Source organism: Ascidia mentula, chromosome 6, assembly GCF_947561715.1.
Source record: "Ascidia mentula chromosome 6, kaAscMent1.1, whole genome shotgun sequence".
NCBI lineage: Eukaryota > Metazoa > Chordata > Ascidiacea > Phlebobranchia > Ascidiidae > Ascidia > Ascidia mentula.
Window position 1 is genome coordinate 16304589 of NC_138571.1, and position 25655 is coordinate 16330243.

General features: G+C 41.2%; 1 protein-coding gene across 2 annotated transcripts in view; it reads right to left on the reverse strand.

Annotated features, from left to right (window-relative positions):
- Positions 1 to 3300: 3300 nt before the first annotated feature.
- LOC145906487 (sodium channel protein type 5 subunit alpha-like) overlaps positions 3301 to 25655 on the reverse strand; it is a 46219-nt gene continuing 23864 nt past the window's right edge. Inside the window, exons 5-44 of one of the 2 annotated variants that reach the window (XM_082993916.1) lie at positions 24330 to 24541; positions 23691 to 23819; positions 23429 to 23544; positions 21591 to 22542; positions 21102 to 21246; positions 20685 to 20828; positions 20207 to 20239; positions 19811 to 20151; positions 19055 to 19449; positions 18625 to 18719; positions 17954 to 18161; positions 17593 to 17744; positions 16791 to 16839; positions 16331 to 16452; positions 15747 to 15896; positions 15463 to 15636; positions 14756 to 14929; positions 14370 to 14537; positions 13893 to 14045; positions 13160 to 13319; positions 12359 to 12792; positions 11837 to 11932; positions 11393 to 11551; positions 10726 to 10899; positions 10270 to 10392; positions 9792 to 9874; positions 9253 to 9504; positions 9014 to 9095; positions 8690 to 8891; positions 8388 to 8509; positions 7826 to 7970; positions 7184 to 7291; positions 6637 to 6746; positions 6261 to 6455; positions 5569 to 5686; positions 5193 to 5338; positions 4840 to 5031; positions 4512 to 4684; positions 4225 to 4344; positions 3301 to 3813 (exon numbers count right to left, since the gene is read on the reverse strand). In XM_082993916.1, coding sequence (XP_082850042.1) covers positions 3774 to 3813; positions 4225 to 4344; positions 4512 to 4684; positions 4840 to 5031; positions 5193 to 5338; positions 5569 to 5686; positions 6261 to 6455; positions 6637 to 6746; positions 7184 to 7291; positions 7826 to 7970; positions 8388 to 8509; positions 8690 to 8891; positions 9014 to 9095; positions 9253 to 9504; positions 9792 to 9874; positions 10270 to 10392; positions 10726 to 10899; positions 11393 to 11551; positions 11837 to 11932; positions 12359 to 12792; positions 13160 to 13319; positions 13893 to 14045; positions 14370 to 14537; positions 14756 to 14929; positions 15463 to 15636; positions 15747 to 15896; positions 16331 to 16452; positions 16791 to 16839; positions 17593 to 17744; positions 17954 to 18161; positions 18625 to 18719; positions 19055 to 19449; positions 19811 to 20151; positions 20207 to 20239; positions 20685 to 20828; positions 21102 to 21246; positions 21591 to 22542; positions 23429 to 23544; positions 23691 to 23819; positions 24330 to 24541 — 7146 coding nt within the window. In that variant the 3' untranslated portion in view covers positions 3301 to 3773. Of the gene's footprint in view, positions 3814 to 4224; positions 4345 to 4511; positions 4685 to 4839; positions 5032 to 5192; positions 5339 to 5568; positions 5687 to 6260; positions 6456 to 6636; positions 6765 to 7183; positions 7292 to 7825; positions 7971 to 8387; positions 8510 to 8689; positions 8892 to 9013; positions 9096 to 9252; positions 9505 to 9791; positions 9875 to 10269; positions 10393 to 10725; positions 10900 to 11392; positions 11552 to 11836; positions 11933 to 12358; positions 12793 to 13159; positions 13320 to 13892; positions 14046 to 14369; positions 14538 to 14755; positions 14930 to 15462; positions 15637 to 15746; positions 15897 to 16330; positions 16453 to 16790; positions 16840 to 17592; positions 17745 to 17953; positions 18162 to 18624; positions 18720 to 19054; positions 19450 to 19810; positions 20152 to 20206; positions 20240 to 20684; positions 20829 to 21101; positions 21247 to 21590; positions 22543 to 23428; positions 23545 to 23690; positions 23820 to 24329; positions 24542 to 25655 lie in introns of both variants that reach the window. The other variant, XM_082993915.1, reaches the window with a different exon arrangement.

Genomic DNA, 25655 nt, shown 5'->3' on the forward strand with positions numbered 1-25655 from the left:
CAATGTCGACAGATATTTCGACGTTACAGCGCTTTAGAGACTTGCTTAAGAAACATTTTCGCCGCTGGTATAGTGACCTCTACCTAAATTTAGGTACACCACGCTTGTTTTGCCATTACGTTGCTGTTGTACAGACTGATGCCAAAGACGACAGCACGCGACACGCTACTTGAGGGATAAAGTATCCAGTATTTTAAAGTACCTTATTTTTTTATAATGAAACACGGACTAAGCCTGTAACAATCAAGAGGTGCTCGCGTACCATTTGGAATGCAACATACAAATTAACTCTAAAACGGAAGTAATTTGGACAATCACTTCCTCAATCTGTTAAACATGATCGCCCGACTCTCTATATATAAGCCTTATAGGCCCATTTTTTTGGTGCCCGTTTAATTTCTGTTCTATAATGTGTTTTGCAATTTCTCGTCAATTTATTTGTTTGATTCGTAGTAGATCACAAGGTACAAACATGCATCGTGGTGTGGTTTATAATATTCGATCCGAACCTTATTAAGCTTGCGGACCATTTCTAGATGCTAGCGTAGTTTTTTTTTCCACCGTGAGCTTTTATTCTATGGGGATGGCTCTAAGACTGAACAACTTTGCACATCCCTTGGATATAACGTTAACAAAGTGTTTCACACGAGCAGCGGTGTTTTGCAACTGACCTATCTGCAATTTGCTTTTATTTTTTGACCACAACGGGATTCGAACCCAGAATATCCTGGCAATTTGATATCAGGTGTTCATTGCTTGGCAGCATTCAAAGTATTACTATGAAAAAGGCCGGTTCGACAGTCAACCGTTACTTGCCTTTCAAAACTCCAAACGTTGTTTTCAAAAGTTTCATTCAAACAACTCATGGCGGTAAAGCGTTAAAACAACGTCGAAACATCAAGGGCGGCATTTATGCTGTGATTTGCCATATTTGAAAGCCGGACTCATGAATACTACTCAAGTGAAATCGGTTCATTTTTACTGCAGCGAACATGTTAATATTTCATTTACAAAACATATAATTGTGACTTGGATTCTAAAATTTTCAACTAATCCCCAGACAGGTTAGGACGTTGTTGTCATTGTTTTAGTGCGTGCCTTGTTACGTTTGCGTGTCACTGCAATACGTGTTTCTAACACTATGTAACCTGGCTTAAAGCAAGTCGTATTATAAAAAGTAAAGTGACTTTTCTTTCTTATGTAATGTGCCTGCGTTCTGTTACAATGACGATGTTGATGGCAAGATGTTTGGCGATGGGAATGGATCAGTGTTGGTCACGGAAGGCTGACCTGTTATGATAATGACGTAATAAAATAACTTGGCAAAAGACTGCACAGTTACTGTGAATACCATTCGGTAGAAAACCTTCTGATATGGAGCAGTTTAGAACAATATATACACCAATTCAAGAAGGCAAAAACACTAAAAATTCTACACTTAATATGAAGAAACACAGCTGCAACAAAAGGTAGCTACGTTTCAATGCCCCAGAGTGTATGACTCATAAGCATACATCGTTATCTACTTGACCAGCACCTACTGTCCACAAGACCAGCACCTACTGTCCAATGCAAAGAAAAGACAGTTGCTCGTTCGTTGAAAGCAGTTGTAAAACGAGTGGCCGTGTGTTTGTGGAAATGAAAGCAGTGAAAAGCTTTTTTGCAAAGGAACGGGGATATATTAAACACACTAGTGAGAATGTTTTTCTTGGTCTGGTGGTCAACTGAAATTAGGCCTTGTTGACACACATAGATTTTAACTGAAATGAGTGTAGATTTTGTGTCTGCAAGCAGTAAGAACTGATTTGGATTAGATTTGAAGTCCTATAGGCCATACAAGGAATATTTTTGTTTAGGCGGGAAGTAGCTATTTGCTGCCATTAAAATACATTATGTTGTTAGGAAAAAACCGTAATTAAAAAAATACTATATTTAAATGTGTCAACTAAATTTTCTCCTCGCAGAAAAATATGCAGGCTGTAACAAAAGGTAACTTTTTGTACCGGGTTTTAACTGCAGCTGATACGCCAGCTGTAACGAAAATGGTTCTTGATCATTACATCCCGCAATGTCCAGGCATTCAAATTTTCCAAGTTGATCCATCTGAAGTACAGGATATGTACAAAAAGCATGTAGCAAGTATTGTACAGCAAAATGCTTCCGCTGGCTGTTTCCATATTGCATCTGGAGAGATTGTAGGATTAGCCCTATGCACAATTCTTAATGAGGCAACCGAATCATACCCGTCAGAAATAGAACTTGTTGAATATTCTCCAGCCGTTCGATCAATGATTAACTTTTACAAATATATCGAACGAGACCTGTTTTCAGCACTCAATACAAAGAATATTTACTGCAAGGACTTGGGCGTCACACACCCTAAATACGCTAAACTTCGCGTGTTTAGCGATTTGGAAACGTACACCACCCGTTTGGCTGCAAATTTGGGTTGTGATTGCTTAGTGGTTGACTTAGTATCCTCCTATAGCCAGAAAGTGGCCAAATCCGAGGGATACAAGATTCTACGCGAAGTGTATTTCTCAGAGTATGTGGATCCTGTCACTGGAAGAAAACCAGATTTGAAACTGTCCCCAGAACATGTCAAGGCGCAACTTGCTTACTTAAAAATTCCTGCCATGTTGAGAAGTGCCCTGTGAGCAGTCCAAAAACAGTCCTGTTTTTCAGAAATTATGATTTATTTTGTAATTATGTGCCTTTGTGGTGGATCATTGACAAATAAGTAACGCACCGTGTTTTTTATCTATATCTCACCACGCAGAAGTTCCCAAAAACTGTAAATATGTTTGTTGTATAATTGTTGCTGATACAAATGTTTTTAATTTTAATCTCTTAATTTGTATTTATGTTTAGTGCACTTAATGATCTTTGGTTGGACGTTTTCGTAAAGTATTTTGTTTAAAAGTTTTGGTTGGAATTGATTAGAATTCCGGGTACTCACCAGCCCCCAAAAAGGGTTTAATCAATGGAAATTACGTTGAATAGCGGTATTTTTATTTCATTAAAAACATGTTTTGGAAACTTTTGGAAAAATTTTTGGAAAAAAAATTTAACTAGGACTTCCAAAGAGCCAATTTAACTCTTTAGCCCTAAACTAAACTAAACTCAGAGTTATAAACCTAGGTTGGTATGGTATATTTTTATTTGGTGTTATTTTTTGGATGTCCTGGCGATTTGATATCAGGTGTACATTACTTATTGGCAGCATTCACAGTATTACTATGAAAAAGGCCGATTCGACAGTCAACCGTTACTTGCCTTTCAAAACTCCAAACGTTGTTTTCAAAAGTTTAATTCAAACAACTCGTGGCGGGAAAGCGTTAAAACGACGTCGAAACATCAAGAGCGGAAAATAAGGGATGAATAAGGAAAAACGATTGACTCTCAAAGTACAGTGATACACACACACTATCTTAGCATGGAACCAGTCTATAATCTGCGAAGTGCGAATAAACAAGAGCTACCAAAGAGGCAGCGGACTACTGTGCTCCGGGGCGCCATCTGGCGGCGCCGGGAACTTAGGGCAAGAATGGGAAAAAAACGATAAATTGTGTAAAAAACAGCAACAAAAAATTGATTCAATTTCTTCGCATAGTAGATCAGGTAATCGACTATCTCTCTCTCTCTCTGTCTCTCTTTTCTCCGATTGAACCTGCTGTCGTCGTGACGTCACTAGAACAGACGTCATCAGGCACTTCGTGTCGCCTTGTCTTTCGGGCTGTTGGTCGGTGGGACGCTGACAGCGTAATGTGATTTTACGAAGATTCAGAGGAATGATGACTCGAATCGCATTCACTGTAACATGAAAATAACTTTTCCATTTCATGCTTGATTTTCAACACATAATTTCTTGACAGGTTCAATGTGTAATAGTGTAAGAATAAAAACAAGGCATACAAATGCAGTCAGATGCAGCCGAACAGATCAGGATTTCAAGGTGAAAAATACATAAAGGGGGGTTTCGAAACCTGAGCTATGCGTGTTTATCAGTTTGTGAAACTGACATCATAATATGACGATTGACGTATTTGTTGGGCCTAAAAAATTTCCCACAAGCCAAACGTCATTTATTACTTTTTAAGCCATGCTTTTGCCACAGTGTTAAAATCCCCTTTAAAATGTAGTTCATTTAGTTTCCCAGACTGGAGTCATCCACGTACATATGTTCAAAGAGATCATCCTCAATTCAAGGTAAACTAATCCTACCTTTCCCCCTCGAAACTACCGCTGTCCGATCCATCACCTTCCTCATTTTGCGAGGAACTGTAAATATCTTCGTTGTCTTGTTCCGACGACCATTCTTCGTCGCTCTTTATCCGGTGTTGCCTAACAACACACGTGTATGGTTGGGTGAAAATAGGTCGGTTCGTAATAACCGTGATACTGGAATAGGTTCTTTGGTAACTGCTGATATTCTCGAAGGTTCCCAAACGAGCCTGTTATTCTCCATTTACCAACCATTGTGGTTATACAAAGCAAGGGTAAAGCTGTACCTTTTTGAACGGAATGCTCTCTGTAAGGTTAAGGTAGCTTTCAGCAAGAGAGTGAAATCGGCCGCGTCCATGGTCGCCGTCTCTTCCAGCTTTTCTTTCGTTCGACATTTCATCATAAACGATTGAAGCATCGTATCTTTCAGACTGTTCAACTCCGGTGAATCCCCCAAGACCTGCAGCGTAATAGAAAATGTCGTGACAGGTGTTCGTGGATTTGCTTTGTGCTTATAGGAAACTAAAACTAAATTGATTTGTACACCATTGAGTTGTACTTGTGTGCAAATGAGTTGAAAACTACTGTATTATACCATTCATAAAAAATACATGCCTTTTTGATGAGCGCAATAATGACTTCCAAGCAGTGAACTTTCCCATCGTATGTAATCCGCATATGAGAGTTTGCAATGAATGCATTGTTAGGGATGGGAACGCGTAGTGGATAGTCCAAATGGTGAAGAAGTTGTTTTAATTGATTGAACGTGATATACTGTGAAAGGCGATCGTCGTATCGTTGCCAGACCTGCAAAAAATAACCGATTTTAAGTCCAGTGTTTTAGTTAAACCAAGTCGTTTACAAGGCGACATCTAAAACGTTTGATATCCGAAAACAATTTTGATAAATATTTCGCAAATACTAGCGTTACATTCGTCCCACAATTCAAGCGTGAAGTAATTTCGTACCTCGAAGAACTGTTCAAAGTCGTCCGCGGTTAACGGCTCTGCACTTTCCCGCGTAGCCACCACGAAGTTCTCGAGGATGATCGCGATGTACATGTTGACCACGATGAGGAAGGTGATCATCACGTAAGTGACGAAGTAAATTACCCCTGAACACGTTCAAAAAACAAGAGCTTGAAATCCGTGAACCAGGGCTACTACTACTATTGTAGAGGAATCCAAATCATCCTTTTTTATTTTAACAATCTGGCGTTCTGGCACAATTAAACGTAACTTTCATTGACCGATTGTGCCAGAAGGACAGAATAATAAAATATAATATTCCTGGCAGAAACAGAAACCGATACTACTGATTGAACCTTGAGACTATATTACTTACCTAACGTCGAGTCTCCGCAGTTGCTAGGCGACCCATCCGCTGGATTGTCATCGCATAATGGGGGTTTGTCTCTTAATATTGGTTCAATGAATCGATCCCAACCTTCGGATGTTGAAACCTGTTGGGTTATTTTATTGTGAGATAGTTCAAAGCAAAGAAAGCAGTACTTATTTTCAGAGGCCGTAGAAAGTGAAACCTGGTTACAGTGAAAAGAATTTCTTCACCAAATCAACCTAAACCAGCAACACTTCTTTTGCGTGACTCAAGCGGGAACTTCAAATGTCAATTTTAAATCGTGTTGACAAAAAAAAAATTACCCAAGGTTTTTACATATTCCGAAATTGACGTTCAGTGTAAACAATATATATTCATGGGCGAAATAACACATTCTTTAACGTATCCCCTACACAACCGACACGGCAATGGCCCACCTAGTATTGGCAGTTTGACTTGTGCAGCCGGTAATGATATATCAGTATTTACTGGATAAACGAACTACTTTTATTCTTCAGGACTTGACGATGGCAAACAGGAAATCGCAGCTGTGTCAGGTTACATTACCCAAACTGCGTTTCGTGAATTTTCGTTGAAAACTTGTTACACATAGGGGACCTGGCCCTTAAAAACAATTCAATCGACCATTTTGTGCGTTGTGTAAACGTGATTGGAATTTTAACAAACATTCCACAAACCTGGAAAAGAACCAGAATCGCGTTGGGGAACGTTTCGAAATTGAGCATATCGTCGATACCGGCTATCTTTTGTACATATGCAAACTGGGACATCCCTATGATTGCGTAGATAAACATGAAGAGGAAGAGGAGGCAACCGATGTTGAAGAGGGCGGGAAGGGACATCATAAGAGCAAAGAGCAGAGTTCGTATTCCCTGAAAAATCAAAAATAATATCGTTGGTTGCTGGTTCATAAATGTTTGTGTGAAACACAATTTTTCGCCTAAACCTCCAAAACTCTAGTTACCCTAATGTCATGTTGACTGAGTTAATTGTATTGATTTGTTTGCATCAATTTTTTCCCTGAAACCAGCCCTATACACATGACACACTCACCTTGGCTTCGCGAATCAGTCGGAGAATCCTGGTGACTCGGAAGAGACGGATGATGCGGAATAACGTTGGTTGGACAAAGTACTGCGACATGACGTCGTTGAGCCCGGTGGCTGTGGATAGGCAGGTCACTAAAGGTCAGTAAATCGGACATGGCGGTGAGTGGGAAAGACGAAAGTGCACAAACGTACAAGATACACATGCACATGCACGGAAATGGTTATCGGGTACGTGCATCACAGTGCATCTAACTGCTACTGGTTTTAGTTTAAGACAGTTGTTGTCATGCATTATATGCAGTTAGGGGCCTTATGTCACATAGAAGTTTAAGAAGTGTTAGGTGTCAGTGTGCAGAGGATTGCATGGCTAAACGAAAACAGCATGCGCCACCTTTAGCAACGTGCAAGTGCTATTGGAAAGGTTTAAAGTCACTACAGTTCCAATGCAAAGTGAAAACGTCAAAAAATGCATTGCATCAAGGAAGAAAGTGTTTTGCCACAGGACGAGTACAGTTTTACTTAAATGTAAGGTAAACCAGAACACCACTCACCAACTAGCGAGACCACGACCACCATGAAGTCAAACACATTCCAGGGTACCGTGAAGTAATATAAGCGAAGACCAATCAACTTCAGTGTTGCCTCGATTACGAATATAGCTGAACAGAAAGTATAATACGTGTGTTAACACTTGTATCACCTTGTTTCGTCATGCGCCTACTATGCACTCCTAATGTATCTTAGTAGTGATATGATTTATAATAACGGCTACGCTGTTGTTTAATTTCACAAATGGTAAATACCAACGTCGCTTCGAGTCAAGCCTGTGCAAAATATATGAACATCGTTTTTAATTGAATATGCCTTTTTTTACATAATTGGCAGTTTATAAATTATTGCTTGAGGGCTCGCACTTTCACTACAGTTTAAAGTAAGAACATTTCGAATTATTCCTTTATATAGTATCGTAAGATTGATAATGTCAGCAGTTGATATTTTTCTGTGTATGCAGTAATGTTTCATACAATGGCATGATTGGCAGGATCTCCCCACTGAGCAGCTACTTGGTGATCACATGTATCATATCGCGATCATTAGGTTTACAGGATTCGCAGCCCAGGCAATTTCTTTGTAGCGTACGGATTTGTACGATCATGATATTTAACTCACGAGAACTCATATAAGTTACTTACTTATAAATCCAAGGTTAAAGTACTGCAGCCAGTCCGACATTTCTGGGGACATGTTGTCGTGTTCCGTTGCCATTACGACCATGTTGAGCATGATCGTGGACATGACGACGATTTCGAATTTTCGCGACGTCACCACGTCGTAGATCTGACGTCACACATAAACACGTTGTTGAAATTTTTAAACCATTGTTAAATCGCGTTTCTGTTTAAATAAAGTAAGATTAAACATACAATGACGCTGGTGTTACTCATTTTTATGTTCTAGGATTGCACTGATACGTACGAAGTCGGTCGACAGATTCCTGTGGTCATTTACGTGATATTTTATCTTATCCTGTTCGGTGGTTTGAGTATTTTAGTTAGCATTTATTGAAATCGTGGGCACCTGACTCGAAATGTTTACGTTTTGTCAGTGCCCATGCCATTTAATTCATGATATTTGTTGTTCATTTGCGAGTATAAGCCCTGGTGCAAGAGCTAATTTCCACATGGAAACAAAGTGCAGAGGAATGAAACCTAAGTGAGTGTGCCAGAGCACATCTTGCACATTAAGCGGCTTTACCTTGTTCGCAAACTTGCTTTTCGGTCTCGGAATCGGCTTTTTCGGTGTTTTCGACGCCATTTGTTTCATAGCATTGTAATATCGTCGTTGCTCGTCGGTAAGAAAAACACCGTCCTCGCCGCCTAAAGTGAATCCGTTTAATGCAAGTGGGAAACCCCAATGTGCAAAATTTATGAGATTTACCACGGGGTGTGTTAATGCCATTATATACGCAACAGAAAAAATGACAATTTTGGGCCATACGATAACTCAGTTATGGTCTTGGGCACAGCGGTGAGGATCATACAGGCATACAGCACTACCTTGCGATTTAATCTTCTGCTGGTTAAAGTTGTCAATGATAACTCCGATGAATAAATTCAAGCTGAAGAAAGCGCCAAAGACAATGAAGACGCAGAAATATGCGTAGCTGTAGAAACTAGCTTCGTAGTAGGGTTGTTGCTCCTTGCCTGTAATGTCTATGGCGCTTTCCATAATCTCCAGCCAGCCGTTAAACGTTGCAACCTAGTTAGTTCATAATTTAGTTTTTATCCCCACTCAGGGAAATAAATTAAATATTTTCGGCTAAACCTTTGTGTATTGGTAAGTGTCTTGGCTAAATTTAAGCAAGAAGGTTTGTAAATTACCTGCATCAGCACCAGATAGCCACGTAGGGCGCTATCGAAGTTGACGTTAGGGACGTTCCACACAATGTGTTTTGAATTTAACCTGGAGAAGCAAAACAATTATCAATTACCACAACACAGGAATAACTGAACAAAGCTATCCGTAACGATTTTTGTAGCGCCTTCTGTAAAGTATTTTAATTCCGAAAAAACTAATTCAACCACTTGTAAACCTAGATGTTATAACCGCTACCACTCACCACTCGGCGCACTGCAGACACTCTGTTTTATTGGTTACCGCAGGCAGTACGCTCTTGTTCATTAGATTGCGCGGCGTCGCTCCGCTCAGATAGTCCAACAACGCCGTATTGTTGGGGTTGCATTGCTCGAAGAGGGTCTCGTTCACGAAGCGGGGGTCGTCGGGCTCGGAGAAGCGCCGGGGCAGAATGTCACCCGTTGGCATGGCAACGCACCGACCGAACTGCCCACCGAAAAGATTGACTCCCAGTATGCTGAAGGCAAACCGAGTGATTTTTTACTGTGAAGGTATAACTTGGAAAATGTGCATTTCGTGTGGTTGGTGCTGTACAACGTCACAAAAAAAAGGATTTTTCCTACTGGCAATTTAAATATAAAATGTTATGGAAATAAATACTTGCGACCTCCTGTGAGAGAAATCTAGTCTATATATTTTGATAAAGTATGACTTAAAGTTCTTGCTTTTGCTCTGGGATAGATTTTGGAATAAAAGTTGTTTCGAAAAAAAAACAGAAAACAAACAAATTGTCTTTGAACTAACCTGAAAATCATCCAAAACATGATGCACACTAGGAACACGTGTCCGATAGAGGGCACAGCTCGTATTAAAGCGTCAACGACGATCTGAAAAAAAACACGAAAATTTTGGAAATGAAATTAATATGATGCATTTTAAGTTGCCCAATTTGATTTTATTACCACGAACACAATTGGTAAAATACAATTTAGTATTCACGTATTTCAGATTGTTTGTGTATACTAGATGGCTCCAAAAACTAATCTGGGGGTAATTTATTGATGTAAAAGCATCATGAATTTCAGTGTAAACTAGTCATTGATTTCTTTTCTCGTCTACGATTTTACTAAAAACTGGTTTCTACTTGAGTCGAGCGCCTTAGATTTTTTTTTTTTTTTACCACACCGGGATTTGAACTCAGGATGTCCTGAGCACGAATCCCGATCAGGTTTTCTTCTTGGTATATGGTTCGGGCGCTTGACCAATGCTTTAGATTCAATACCTTCATTCCTTCAAATCTCGACAGCGCCCTCAGTGGTCGGAGTCCACGGAAAGTTCTCAACACTCGGAGCGCATTTAAGTTGATATGCGCATTTGACACCAACGTCAGATTCATGATCGAAATCTGCACAAGAAGTTTTGTTTGTACTTTGCATTGGTCAAGTTTTGGTGCATGTGCCCGCTGATGTTAAAAACATATATCCTTATGTCAACCTCACGCAGTTCATTAAAGGCATTTGTTAAAGGTTCTGCCTTTTTAATGTCTTTGTAGAATGATGTTTTGCAGCTTCATGTTTAAGTGAATATTGGTTCGTTCATCAATAATGTTTACATAAATTTTTTATAAATTTTCAGTTTTATTTTAGGGTAACTCCCATTTCCAAAACCGCAAGCAAAACCCCCAACAAACTTAACAAACAAGTTTTCATGCGTTAGTGGTTCCCTACAACATACGCACCAATACGATGACGAAGTCGAGTATACACCAAGGGTTTGTAAAGTAGAATTTGAATCCATAACCGATCCATTTCATCAGCATCTCCACTGTGAAGAACACGCAGCAAAATATGTCTATGGATCGAACAACTCGTAACAGCGCCGGTTTTTTTTCGAGATGTACATCCTCCAGTGCCTAACGAAAAAACAAACTGAAGTTTAGGTTACGATTAGACTTATGGGGTCACATAGCTTTTCAACACGCATTTTCAGTGTAGGATTACATCAGCGTAGGATTACGAGATAATATTGCAATGAAACATTCGTAAATCGACCAACAACGGAGCCAAAACAGCTGATTTTTGCAAACGATTGCATGTCGTCTGTCAAAAACGGGTTTGTAATTACTTGCATATAGCCAGGACACAATTCGGTGGGTATATTTCATATTAAATCAAGCAAATAATGGAAAACAAAAGCAATGAGGCGTGTTTAACTATTTTGATCAAATTTACTGGACATTTCAAAAATAAGTCTGTAATTATAAAGTAAGTCGGTAACATAGTTTGTGGCTAAACCTCTGACTTGGTCGCATTATTACCCAAATACGACTGCATTTTAAAGTCGCCTAGGCATCGTTATGCAATCAATAGGCAACATTAGCTATGACGGAGAAAAAAAAGTGTTACCAGTGTTACGCTGCTGAGAAGGATGCAGAATATAACGAGGTTATCGAAGTAACGATGCACCACGATCTTGTGTACGAAGTTTCGTATCTTCCCCCACCAACCTGACTTCAGCGGCTCGTTCGGGAAACAAGGCAGACAAATTTGTATCTGGTCTTTCTGCTGAAACAATGGCAAGTTGTTAAAATCCAACCTTGATACCTAATATCATTTTAACGCGGTTTCTGTCTGCGAACGTATGTGTGTATAACAGTTCGTGCACTTCTGTACGTAAAAAGAGTTAAAACCATTAAACACCATTTTTAAAAACAAAAAATTATTTCACCTTACATTGAAAGTGATTTTAGAAAACAATCGAAACGTCTGTATGAAGTTCTCAACCATTGTATGGGCTATCTTGTTTATATGAAAGATGTACAAAACCGTCAGTTATGTTCCTTATTTCACCTTATTTTTTTGCTTCGATTCGCTTTTTTCATTCTCATCGTTTTCTTCCTCTTTTTCTTTCTCTTTTTCTTCCATTTCTTCTTTCAGTTTTCTAATCTGTACATTTTATTAAAGTGCCTTGTTACAGCAAATATTCTTTACCTTTCATTTTAGATATCAGCCACCGTTATACAAAAGAAAATTCGGTAATATGTTCGAAATTCGAGCATCAAAAAATTGGTAGTTAGAACGTTATTTTTTACTTTATTTTTCTTTCTCTTCTACTTAGGCAATAAATTGTTTTTTCTACATGAAATCTACCTAACCAGCAGCACTTCTTTCACGTGACACAAGTTAACCTTCCATTCAATTTTAAATGTTACACGCTTCCAGTTTTAGAATACATGGTTCGCTTTTTGTTAAAGCATCTTTAGTTCTTGTTCAAATTGATCTCTTTGTTTTCTGAAACTAGAAGCGCGGGCACAAATTTGTTCTAGTAACATTTAAAATCTTCTACTAAAGCCACGAAATTTTTGTACGTACCTTCTCTTTATTCAAAACCGCTCTGCGCACTTTGGCCCAACCTCGCGGCTGCGACTCATCATTCCCGTCATCCACTTGTGGGCGTTCGCCGACAACGCCGTCGTCACTCGCGACCGATGGCCTTTCACTCTCGACCCTTTTCGCCACATCCGGCTCTGGCGTCACGGGAATGACGTCATCTCTGCCGCTTTCGGCATTGGAACGAGAGGTGGCGATTGATCCGTTCGCGGAGCGGGAATGGTGGCGACGGTGCTGTTTGTGGTGGTGCGCACAGTTGCTATGGTGATGATGATGGTGATGGTGTTGTCGGTGGTGTTTTCGTCGTTGGTGTTTTCTTGTATTCGCGTTGCCGTAGTCGTTGTTGTTGAGGCTATGGGTCTCGCCATTGCTCAAGGCTTTACGTCCGGCGATAAGCGAGTCGTCCTCCTTTGCGTCTGCAATATATGACGTGCTGTTATGAGATTAACGAAAAAAGTAACAAAAGAATATGCACCGGGCCTTGCAAAATAAAAACACCCCGAAACAAGGTTGAAATGAGCCTTTTTTCTGTTAAACGTTTTTAAAAATGTATGACGTTCCGTGGTCCAGTTGTGATAAATCACCGCAAAAAAAGCATATTTTTCAAGGTAAGTTTTCGAAACACGAATCCAGACCACCAATATCTAGCAAATCTTTACCTACAGTTAAACAGCATGCTGTTTACTCCAATTTGAAACTAATCAAAACAAATCTGTGTACTTCGTAATGGACGTCATTAAACTGCAAATCCGTCGGGGTCACCACTACAATAACGCTACTTACCAGAGGTTTCGTTGCCCTGACAATCATCGCCTGTTGTTCTGGTCTTCTGGCATTTCGTACCGTTTTCCATGTTCTTCATCTCAACCAAAGTCGGTATGCTGTCAATTATCTCTTTGGGCGACCCTCGGACTCCCAGTTTGAGCAGGCGGCAACAATACGACTTAAGGAAACAGAAGAGTGTGAAAAAGGTAAAAGGTCATATGTGAATGAGGTTTAAACAGGGATACACAACAATAGCGGTTTATTTCACTAAACAAAACCATTGGCGGACTCATATCTATTGATTTTTTTATAGTTTTGACGGGTGACGCTGACAAGAGAAGAAAAGTCCTATGTTTGGTATCCAGCACCACGATACCCACGTGTGAAATAAGTTAAAAGAAAGTTCATATGTGAATGAGGTTTAATTGAGCTTGTAGGATATTGTAAGTTACCAAAAAAGGAAAACAAAAGAAAAACATACAACTTGTAGCATTACTGAAAAAGAAAAAGCAAAATACAAGATAAACAATAATAAGAAGAAAAAGTAACTATAACAAACAATAAGAAAGCAACAAAAAAAAAGTATGAAGAGGAAATGTTTAAGGGTTAAGATAGAAGAAGGAAGACTAAGTTGAAGAAATAGGAAATTACAATGTAAGGTAGAAAGGCCAAGTGCAAAATTTGCACATGATTACATGAATGTAGTTAGAGAGAGGGAACTAATGCAAATACAACGGTTTTGGTCTCTTACGTTGATCGATATTTTCGCCATTTCCTGTCTTCGCCTCCTGCCCCATTCTACAAAGTAGCGGAAAGCTTCTGAAATGCTGCTTCCCTCGCTTTCGGTTTGGAGGACATCACCGCTGAAGGAATTGAGCAACAGGGCCAGGAAGAGGTTTAGAATCTGAATGCATTTATATGTAGGGAGTTGTGCTTGCCAGCTACAATCCCAGACGTTTGTTAAAGTACAAGATGCATTAAAACTCTTTTGCGGACGAATTCGGAAGCAAAACAAAAACCGATTCCCGTTTTTAGCCTTAAATGTCAATTTTTATAATTCAAATTACATTCCAGATTGACCAAATAAATCTAGAATTTTCGTTTAGGTATTCTTAAATACCCGATATGTTTCGGTCAATCTTTTAGTCATTCTCAAAAAGTGTTGTTTTTACTCAAAGGCTGTCCAAACCGTTCCGTTATCTTCGCAACCGTAAACAATTTTACTCACCACAAGGTTTCCAATGACGTATACAAGGATGAAGAGAGGTATGCAATATCCCGCCTTGCTAACGTGAAGGCAGTTAAACATGTTTTCCACCCATTCCCCACACTGTATGCGGAACACCACCATGACTGCATGAGGGAAATCGACGAAGTTCCAGCGCGGTTGATTGTCCTGTGCATATAAAAGGGTTTGTAATTATACATGTTAGCAGAGGTTGCAGTTAGATTTAAATAGTTGCAAAACTGTTCCCCTGTTCTACCAAAAGAAAAAAACAACTTTGGATGTCGTAAGTTCGAATCCCAGTACGACACCAATGAAACTACACTAAGGGTATCAAGGCAGGTGCCCTCGGTTTTATTCTTTTCGGTTATCGTTAGCATTCAGTTCACCTGATACATGTCGACATAGTCTTGGCGAAGGAGCTGCATTCCGATCAGAGCAAAAATGAAGAGAACGAGCATGAAGACGATGGTGAGATGCCATAACTTTCCCACCGTCTTCCCGATTGTTCGTAGGAGTTTGTTCAGTACCGGCCATTGCTTAGCTAGTTTAAGAATTCTCATCTACAAATAGAAATATGGTAATGGTAATGGTAAAGGCAAATATAAATAAATAAACATAGTCCAGAGATGTGGAAAATCATTTCCTATTCAATTTCCTAAAGCCACAACGATTTCCACCTTTTGACCATACTTATGGAAACTTCGTGCATTTGGTTATTATCAGTCAGCATTCTTAAAAATGATGAGAAACATGGGCTTTTACAGTTTAATCATATTCCCTTTGTTTGTGTTGTTTTACAGACACTGACGATGCTGTTTGGTGAAGTATGTTTCTCTTATAAGAAAGCCACCAGATTTTAACCTTCGAAATACACGTTTCAACGAATGTGGTCTACAGTAAAAGTGATAATATCGTTGTTGCTATGAGAACAGAATGGGAAGTGGTTCCCGGAATCAATTAACTGGAAATAAACAAAACAACACGTGTGTGCATATACGCAACTGTGTCGTTCGTAACAGCCGACATGCAAACGTTTAGAACCGATGAATTAAAACAAAAAGCAAACTATGACAGAAAATTGATGGAAACTTACGAGTCGAAAGGCTCTAAGGACGGATAGTCCGTTCATGGATTGTAGAAGCAGCTCCATACAGCTGAAGAACACAACCACCGCATCAAACACGTTCCAACGCTCCCGAAAGTATGTGTAGGGGGTGAGACCCACGATCTTCGTCAGCATTTCGACGGTAAAGACAACAGTGAAAAACTGCACAAAAAAATCCCCGTTAAATCTCGGAGACTAAATGCACAATTTTGCGATTGTGTTATGAAGAGAAAACATGTGCCTATTTTAGAAGATATGTGGCATCTACTCACAATATTGGCGCGCTCGAGCATCCTCTCAAAGCTTTCCTCCATAGGGTGGTGCTCGATGAACATGAAGCAAGTGTTAAGGGCGATGCACAGAGTAATGAGAAGATCAGTGAACGGATTCAACACAAGGTTTTCGATTTTGCGTTGAATTCTCTGCGTATATTTCAAAGGGTTGAAATGTCATATCGGTTGATATGTTATTTACGTCACAAATGTGCGATTTTTGCACTTCCTACTTTTACGAGAAACTGCTTTGGAGCAAACGTGTTTGAGGCTGCACATGCTGGACTTGTTTGAATTTGGGAAAGTTAAACGAACTGAACGTAGAATGCTTTAGTGACTTTTTGAAAGGGCGGTGCAAATATATATTTTACTTTCTGTTTCACTGAAGGCAAAAATTAAAACAATGCCTTTAGGCGACGTTTTGAGTTACACCAAGTGTGAAGCAGTAAACAGATTACTAAAATTGGAAAGGAATGAGACTGACTGATGCCGAGCTGGCGAAATATGTGAGCGAACGGTAGAGAAACTCCTATCGGCCAGAAAGGCTGAATTTAAGTTTAAAGGAAAGGCCGGCAGTCACTTACCACCCAGGCTGTCGGGCAACATCTCCAAAGGCCGAAGTTTTCGATAAAAATGATCCATAATCGGCCAAGACCGCGCCTAAATGTGCTGGGCTTGCGCTGCCTGGAGTTTCTCGAATGGACATCTGAAGCGGTAAAATATCGGGAGTGTTACGATTACTTACAACGAGAAGCTGTGTTCAAAAGAATGAACGAAGACAAATCTTCAAATTTTTGCATTTGAATTTGTGCACGATACGAATTAAAGCAGCTGTTTATTATTTACAAAACTGTCATATATTAAACGGCTTTGACCAATAGCCAAAGCTAATATGCTGCTATACATTCTATGCGAACGTTACGAACACGACTTCGTCCATCATCAGTGAAATTTGAGCTGTGCATAGCGAGCTATTTAATGTATAGCAGCATATTAGCTTTTTGTTTAAATTAGTAAACTTTTTGCACATAAACAGCTGCTTACCAGGGATTCGCGTAATTTCATCTTCCGAGCACGAAAATTCGAAGCTCCCCTGGAATTAAAACATTGGCACGTTAACAAACGGGTTTCATACGCTTATCGATAGCTCTGTCAGTCCTATTGGTTATTGAAAGTCTCATGTCTTGCGTAATTTGTTTGTTAAATTTCCACCATTTCATTGTAGTCCAGTGACACAATCACCAGCTGCAATGATGAGATCTTATAGGTCGTAACAGTGTACACAATTGTCTATTATTATGTGTGTTGTTGTTGTTGTTGTTGTTGTTGTTTATATTTAACTATGAAAATATTTATTTAAAATTTAAATAATGTATTTCCTTGAAGGCAAATGAGCAGAGAGCGCATGTTAATAACAAACGGATCGACGTTGACCGAAAGGTACCACAAAGTGTGCCCGCTAGTGTGAAAGCTAACACAGTGCCACTGTCAACAGCTGCACTGATGAGACCTTACAGGTCGAAACAGTGCGTGTATATACCCTGTCTGCAGCTCTCCAATATTATGGCTTTTCTGCACATTTAGGGAACGCCTTTTTGTGCAAATCGTCACAAAAGCATTCACCCAAGCCTTGTTATTTTGTTCCTGAACCCCGATTGATTTCGCCGATGATAAATCCACGCCTTTACCGACTTTGTCAGGCTTTTTGTACCTTCTTTTATTGTTTTATTACGACCACACCGGGATTTACACCCATGACATCTTGGCCATGAATCCCAATCAGGTTTTTTTCTTGTTATATGGGTCGGGCGCTTGACCGATGTTGCCAATCGTCTTATTTTAGTACCTGCGGTCCGCCGTGCGACCTGGATTCCCGCTGTCGCCGCCTCGTGTACATTCGTGTAGGACGATCTGTGCTGATGCCATCAACCACCAGGGGGGATGTCGGGCTGGGTGGTTTATCATCAAGGAATGCGCTCGCAGGGAGGAATCCCGAATCTTAATGTAAGAATGGATTTTTAACAGTCAGCTTTATTTGGGCCTATTGTTCGATAATTTGGACAAATCAAATCACCTAATTTTGTTTTTTACGAACAACTGCTACGCACATAAAAACATTAAAAACAACGCCACGAATATAAAGTTTGAAAGCACAAGGCTAAAAGACTTCACAGTGGCAATAATACAAATACACAGTGAAAACTCACTGGTTTTACGGTCGACCCTGCACACGTCCGGCAAGTTCGACCGGGTCGGTGAGAGGTCCCTTATTCGCTTTGAACGTCCCGGTATTAAATCTCGATAGCTTGGAGGAGCGAGGTTTGATCTGGTCTCAAGTTGTTTGGGACAAGGAACGAACAGCGTTGTGGTCGCGTCGTTGTCACTCAGCGCTTGATTCACGTCGGCCTCCACGACCTATTGGCCGAAAACACGTGTTTTTATTTCAAAAAAAATACAATAAGCCTGGGCATCAACAGCAACATAATATTTTGTTTGGGAAAGACGTGTTTTTAGCACCAGGTAACGAAAGACACTTGTTGATGCTTCCAGACAGATCCTTATACAAATGGTCTCTCTATTTCGACAGAAGAGGCGCCCTTACACAAGGCAGCAAAGAGCACTAACTTACGTGATTTCTGTTCAACTGATGTACATCAACAAGCTTTTATTAAAAGACCAATAAATTGGTTTTCTTGATGTATTTTCTTGAATAAAGTCAAGCATTTTCCGTAAGTAAAGCAACAAAAAAAACTGTTTTCTCAGTATGGCTCCTCTATCAACAACTGTAAAGCGGTCTCTTCACAACCTTCACCCTCACCCCCATAACAGGGGCGTAATGCCCAATTGACTGGTTTATGTATTGTGACGTAACACATACCTGCTGCGGAAGGGGAGTCTCCGCGATTGAGGAATCACTAAATCGACGCAATGGTTGGAAAATAGGCACTTGGAGGTTGTTGCCGTCGTTCGATCCTGTAAAGCAGCAAACGGTTTGTGTTGTGGCCACTATTAAGGAGATCAGAGAAAAAAGGTTGCTTTAATGAAGTAGTTCTCACTCTTTTTCTCGGGCGACGTACTTGAAAAGATTCACCGCGTTTGCGAAGCATCAATTATAATCAGGACGATGCTGTGTTTACAGATTATTGCGCACAAGACCGACTAAATTGGTTACTTGCCTTCATTTCTCCATAAAAGTTTAAGTTTTGTTGAAATTGTTAATTTTTATTACCGTATATAGTGGTTCTTAAACCCATCAGAGTTTTAAGAACCACTTATATACGGTAATAAAAATATGCACAACCTCTTACCCAATGATAAAGGTGCCGGATCAGACAAGCAAGCCGAACAGGAGGAGTCGTATACCCCGCATGAAGAATCACAACATGACTCCCCAGAGAGAGAGGGGTGATGGCGTATCGCCTGATCCACTGTTAAAAGGTTTTTCGAATCCACTTTCGGCGTCTGCAGATTCGGTTCGGCCTTCAGATCCGAATCCGCAGCAGTGATCACCAGCTGCACGGGCGGGGGCGCCTGACTAGAGCTGGCTCCGTCAGTCGGATTGGAGGAGCGCGAACCGAGACTTGGACGATTGCGATTCCGCCTGGTTGTCGAACGCCGTACGTGCCTACTACCGCGGTGTCCCGGATGTGGGGAGCAGGCGTCGTCGGAGCACGAGCAACAATCCGAGCTCAGCTGTTGATTGCTGCGCATTTTGAAATGAGTTTCAAGGTAATTAGAGGGTGTATGGGACACTACGGATAGTTTGAAGGTCAAATTTATATGAATAATATAATATATATATATAGAGAACACTACAATTATAGAACGCTGATTTATATTTAAATAAGACAGAAACTGAGGAAGCCAATAGGCGAAATAAATATTTCTGTTGATAAATCAAGATCTTATAGTGACGTTGATTGTCTTTTTCTCCTTTTAAAGTTCCAGGAATATAATACGCTACAAAGGGTGTCAAGTTTCAACGAAATCATTTGAAATTCCCGGTCCCTTGTCTACAATAACCGTATTGTTCACGGAAAACACAGAATTTCATGTTCTTTTACCTGGGGTCGAAAGAAGGATGCCGTTTTCGCCTGCTCGAGTGCCTGGACCTGACCAAACTGGCGCGTCTCGAATCCGAACCGTCTGCGTCATACACCGACGCCGTCGACGCACCCAAACGCGATCGTGACGTCCTGCGACGTCGGCGGCGACGCGAATCGCGAAAGCTGAACGGGCCTCCGCCCGTCAATTCCCCGATGGAACCGCGCGTTTCGTGTGATGTCAGCGACGTGGTGATAAGGCCGACCCTTCTGCCCCCACCCCCTCTTTCTACGTCACTTTCGCTGCTGTCTGTGAGGATATTGTCGCAACGGATGCTTCGCAAATCAAGATCCTGGTCCTCCTTTGAAATGTATACGAAAGTGAAATTGACCCAGAAGAAAACAACTTGGTCTTACCTCTTTCTTCTCTGCCTCGCGCTCTTTCGCCTCCTAAGAACAAAGATTAGAATTGAAAATAAGAATTGAAGGCAGGTATGATTTTATTGTGAGGAGTTAGAAATAAATTGATATGATAAACACCCTGGTGCCGTGCTTAAAAATCGAGCTTAATATTTTTCGGGTAAAAGTCGTCTTGCGGCCAATTGTGCTGTGAAATCTGGGTTCGGAATTCTGGTAAATGGGGTAAAGGGGTTACAGAAATATACGATTTTGCATTTTTTTGTACTCACAAAATACTGAGTAAGAGATATGTCGTGTGCAACTTTGCATCAATCTACAGTGTTCCCAAGCATTACTACTAGGTCTCTTTCATGACCTAGTGGATTTTTTTACACACGGTAATAATACAAATACGATTAATTTCACAAAGAATTCCTTAAAAGTCTGTAAATATATCGATACAAAATTCGAACAGTTTTTATTCAAAACAACCCACCATCTCTTCAACCTCCACAGCTGCGTGCTGTTCCTCGTAAGACATGTATACCACTGCCAGGATCAGGTTAACCAGATAGTAGGAACCCAAAAGCACGACCAAGACGTAGAAGATAGCGTAGGTCTTTCCAATTGTGTGCAGTGTCTGTCAAACATTATGAAAGTCAGTGCTGAACGTAAGTACGCAGTTACGGTAAGAATCCAACGCCCGTTGAGCCCAAATAGTTTTGAGAAACTTTAAATTGGTGAAATTATTCACCTAGCAGAATTCTAATCTACAGTATTTTTTTTTACTTTTGTCCCTGAAAACAGTTTAAACCCATGGTAACCGTGTTAAAGTATAGGGAACACGAATCTGGTTTTGCTATGATTATTGCCTGTATAGAAGGCGTTGAATCTGGTGCATGGCGAAACTCACCAGATAGTAGAGGCGACCCCATGCGTCCAGCGCCACCAAGCGGAAGGACGTGAGAAATGCGACGAAGAAGTGATCGAAGCTCGTGTAGCCGAAGTCGGGGTTTCCCCCGGCTATCATACACTTGTATCCAAGCGGACAAACGTCACTGGGAAGTCATAGAGACGTGTTGGATTATTTTTGGACAAATTATAAAATTAAACTCCTTCAAAGTGGTGTGACGCGCCGTAAGACGGTGTACTCTCCAAAGAAGCACAAATTTCGCGTGTTTCATTAAAAACTTGTTTAAAATGTCTATGCAGTTCAGGGGTTGAGCTGTCTCAGGAAAATGCCTACTACATCTATTTTAAAATTATAAAACACTGAAAAAATAAATAAAAAGTGTGTATTATCAAACACTCGAAATTTGTGCTACTTAAGAGAATAATCCAAAATTTTGTACAGAAAGAATATCATAAAATATTCGAACACTTTAACCCCAATTAAACTCACTGCTCCTCAATCGCGCAGTAAATAGGTTCCAGATTTGGTCGATTCGGTGATCCAGGGTAGTAGAATCCCCCTGTAGGCGGTTCCGACATACAATAATGTGAACTCTCATTCCTCCAGTACTGCTCCAGCGAGTCATTCAGTTTCGTGTTCTCAGACAAGTATACGTAACTACCCGTGAAGTCACCCGTTGACGTCATAAATCGAAACACGACCACGCGATCGCGATACTTCCAATTCGGTATATTGTTTCGCCACATCCACAACAGCCCCTGGAGACCTGGAGCGGAAGCGTTAAAGTCCCACTGGCCGTCCAAGGTGGGCGTTAATGTATCGGCTGAGGCGGACTTTAACAGGCACGACAGTTCTGCCACGTGATAATGCGCCGTGCAGTTCGTTCCGTTTAAAAGGTGGGAGCTTACGTCACGCAGGAGTGACGCATTCTGTAGAACCGTTACGTTAACGCTCCCATCCGCAAAGCAAGAGTTTTTCGCAGCACCCATTGTGACGTGGTTGAAGACAGTGACGTTGCTCGCGCGCAAAACGTCCCACATGAGCCTCGCGTCCTCCGCGCTCCACGATACCCCGTCGGCGCGGGGGAAGTCCCTAAACCCAGCGCAGTTCGGGTGTGGTTTAAGGGCGCTGGTGTTCCAAGTCGCGTACAATGGCACAAACGAGTCGAGCGCCGCGACTCGACTCCATGCTGTAGTCCTAAAATCGCTGAACATATCGAGCGGCCCAGTTCCTGTGCCATTGTGGGGCCCTTTGTTGAGAAACATGGCGTCGGGGGGTAATTCCAGCGTGCCGGGTTCCTGCACACACTTCTGCCGCAAGGTGCCGTGAAAGAGCTGGTAGCCGACGAGCGCGAAGACGGAAACGACGAATGCGGTGAGAAGCACGGCGTCTTTGAGAGCACGGATGGAGTGCAGTAGGGCCTTGACGATGGCCCTCAGGTCTACATGCAATGGAGGCGTGATGTTATATTATTGAAACGTTAAATATATATATCCATTTTATTATAAAATTGAGGTATCAGTTCACTTGACAATATAAAGAGGAGGTAATTGGCAAAGATTCAGTTCAAATCCATGTATTCCCGTTTCTGACTTGTGCTGAACCCAAAAACCCACCATGGAGTTCAACGACATCAAAACCAATGTTACTGCGCAGCGATTTTGCGCTGTTATGCGGGGAGACGCTGTAAAAATAGATAAGTTTGGCAGCAAACTAAAGCCGTGCGATTGAAGGACGCGACCGTAAAAGTTTAAAGCTGGTTCTGCGCCGTTATGACCTCGTTCAAACCGACGCCTATAAAGCACATGAAAGTCGCTTAGATTTTAAATGCAATTGCGAATCCTATTGACGTATTGGCACTAAAATTGCTCTTGTCGTCATGTTACCAAGAAATCGCACTGGTTTTTTACCGTTGTTTTAGATTATAGAAACAAACACTATTGTTTGTTGGGTGTCGCCCTGCCACGTTATTATGGGCCTTGCGTGATGGAACTATCGTCAAAAACCAACCGTACCGTGACAAAACACTTAAGGACCCTGGGTCGTGATGTGGTTCATTATAAGGCCCAGGCAACTCGGTCTGTGGTAAACAAAACAATCACAAACCCCGGCAATGCGCAAGTGTGCCCGACTCTCCAGGGAGAGTTTGGCCGGCTTAGAGAGACCAATTTCCCGCCGTAATTGCCCAAGTCACGCAAGGTCCTGGCACACAACATGTGCATCAACGTCCCTTGAGGAATAACGCCGTTTATTACGTCATAAAGTTTAACTAGTAATCACTTTTTAATGTAAAATATCGCCATCCACGCGATTAACATTTAACGCACCTGGTATCACTGACATTGTTTTCAGTGCCCGAAGCACACGAAATGCCCGCAACATCGCCACCTGCTGGCCGCCCACGTGATTCGCGATTATGGCTTTCAACGTAAGAGAGATAACTCTGAAAAAAAAACGTTGCTTGTCGTTATCAGATAAAACATATACATTACAGTAATATTCAAAAACTACGTATTTTGGGTGATTCGATGGCATATTCCAACTCATTCTCGACAAAATATTATTGAAAGCAAAGCAGATAGACCATACTCGGCCATGATGACTGTGAAATCAAGCCAGTTCCACGGGTCTCGAAGATAGGAAAATTGGTGAAAGACAAAACCGCGCGCGATGATCTTGATTGCGGCTTCGATGACGTAAATGCCGGTAAACACGTGCCTGCGTGAAACGGTAGGTTAATGGTTCGAAGCACGACAAAGGTAATCACAGTTGCAGATATCTGCAACGAAAACTGATTTTATTAAAATAACAGAAACGGTTAAGGTTGTTGAGTTTAATTTAAGCAAATGGTCAGAATGCAGCCTACCTCAAAAATATTTAAAGCAGTAATTTGGCAGCAAATATGATGCCTAGCATTCATTTGTTCATATCATATGTAAGTTCGTGGCGGTTCACCCAGACTTATTCAGCATAAGTCAAACAAAAGTATTTAAACCATATTACTCAAAGACAAATTCGATACTTTACATTAAACATCCATTCAATGAATCAAATTAGTGGGCCCATTTCGTCTGTCATAATTGCGAAACGTCGTAATTTTGAAAATATTTCACGGGCGAATGGGCAACCCAACAATAACTTCACGCCCAAATTGCTTTCGCGTCAATAACTTTCCGCTTGAACGCATTACAAAAGCACACCTCGCCACACAGGCCCGCCATTACTCACTCAACGTAGTTCTCTATCCACGGCACGGGCTCAGCGGGAACCATGCAGGCGCAGTTGCACAGAATTACAAACATAATAAAGTGGGCGAACATCGGGCGAATGTAGAGATCAGTGGCGGCAGAACGGAGCCGATTTGCCGGTTCGAAGAGAAACAGGGATCGGGCCTTGCTGAAACGGAAGATGGTTCCTTGCTTGTTCACGATGATATACGTCTGCAAAGAAAAATATACTCATGATAATTAGGTAAATTTGCCGCTATAAAAACGAACAAAATTGTTTACGAACGAAATATTTTCAAACGGGTTGTTTCCATCGGTGGTCCCGTTTGTGTTAATTTTATCACAACTGTCGTTGCCAGTAACAAGTTTAAACGAATAAAATCCAACGTTTTAAGTCAGCGAGAGAGAAATCACCTCGCCAGGAAAGCGCGTTTTCACAATCTGTGCAATATTGGTGAGCAAATCAAAAGTTCTAGTGATGGCTTCTCGGCCGTTCCACTTTCCCCTATGTTGTCGAACGAAATCGGCGCCAAAACTGCGCGGCTCCGCGCCAGGGTCCGGGCTCCCTTCGGGCTTTGAGGTTCGAATCGGTATTGTGCCCGTCGAGACGGCCCTTCGATAGGAGGACCGGTTTCGGGCCGTCCTGCCCGGCCGACAGCCATGGGCTTGCGTGTATGCGGTTTCGACGACATCCACGAAGTGCACGCTTTGTGGACAGCCCGTCGACATGCTTCTTCTCAAAACGCTGGGTTTGGTAAAAGTTGATTTGTCCACATGGGAAATTGAGTGGGGAATAAGAGCCATAATGGTTGCGAAACCTTAAGTTACTTCGTGTTGGATTTCTTGCTGATTTTCTGTTATAACTGGAGCTTCCTGGCAGACGAGCCTGGTTTAATCAGACGATAAGAGAACATAACTGCTCAATAACATTGTATAACAAACTACAGCTGAACATGCAAAGTAACTTTTAAATTTGTAATCGATAAAACAGACGTGCTTTCTTGTACAGAAGCACATACTATGCACCACCGTTCTGAATTAGGGCACAAAGAAAAATAAAAAGGATATTAAACTTCCCTAAAACAACCAGAGTCAGAAAGCAAACAACACGAGTTTATGGCCGATACGATCACTTCGAAATTGCCTTCGGACCACAACAAACGATGACGTCACCAAGTGAAGCCAACCGTGAAGAAGATCAAAAGCCAAACTCCCGTTAAAACGGCGAAATTAAACAGAGAACGAATAGGACACCGCGCTGCGTAAAAATTGTTACATGGCACCACCTATAGCGTGTTGCATATAATCTGGAAAGCTTCGTTGGCTC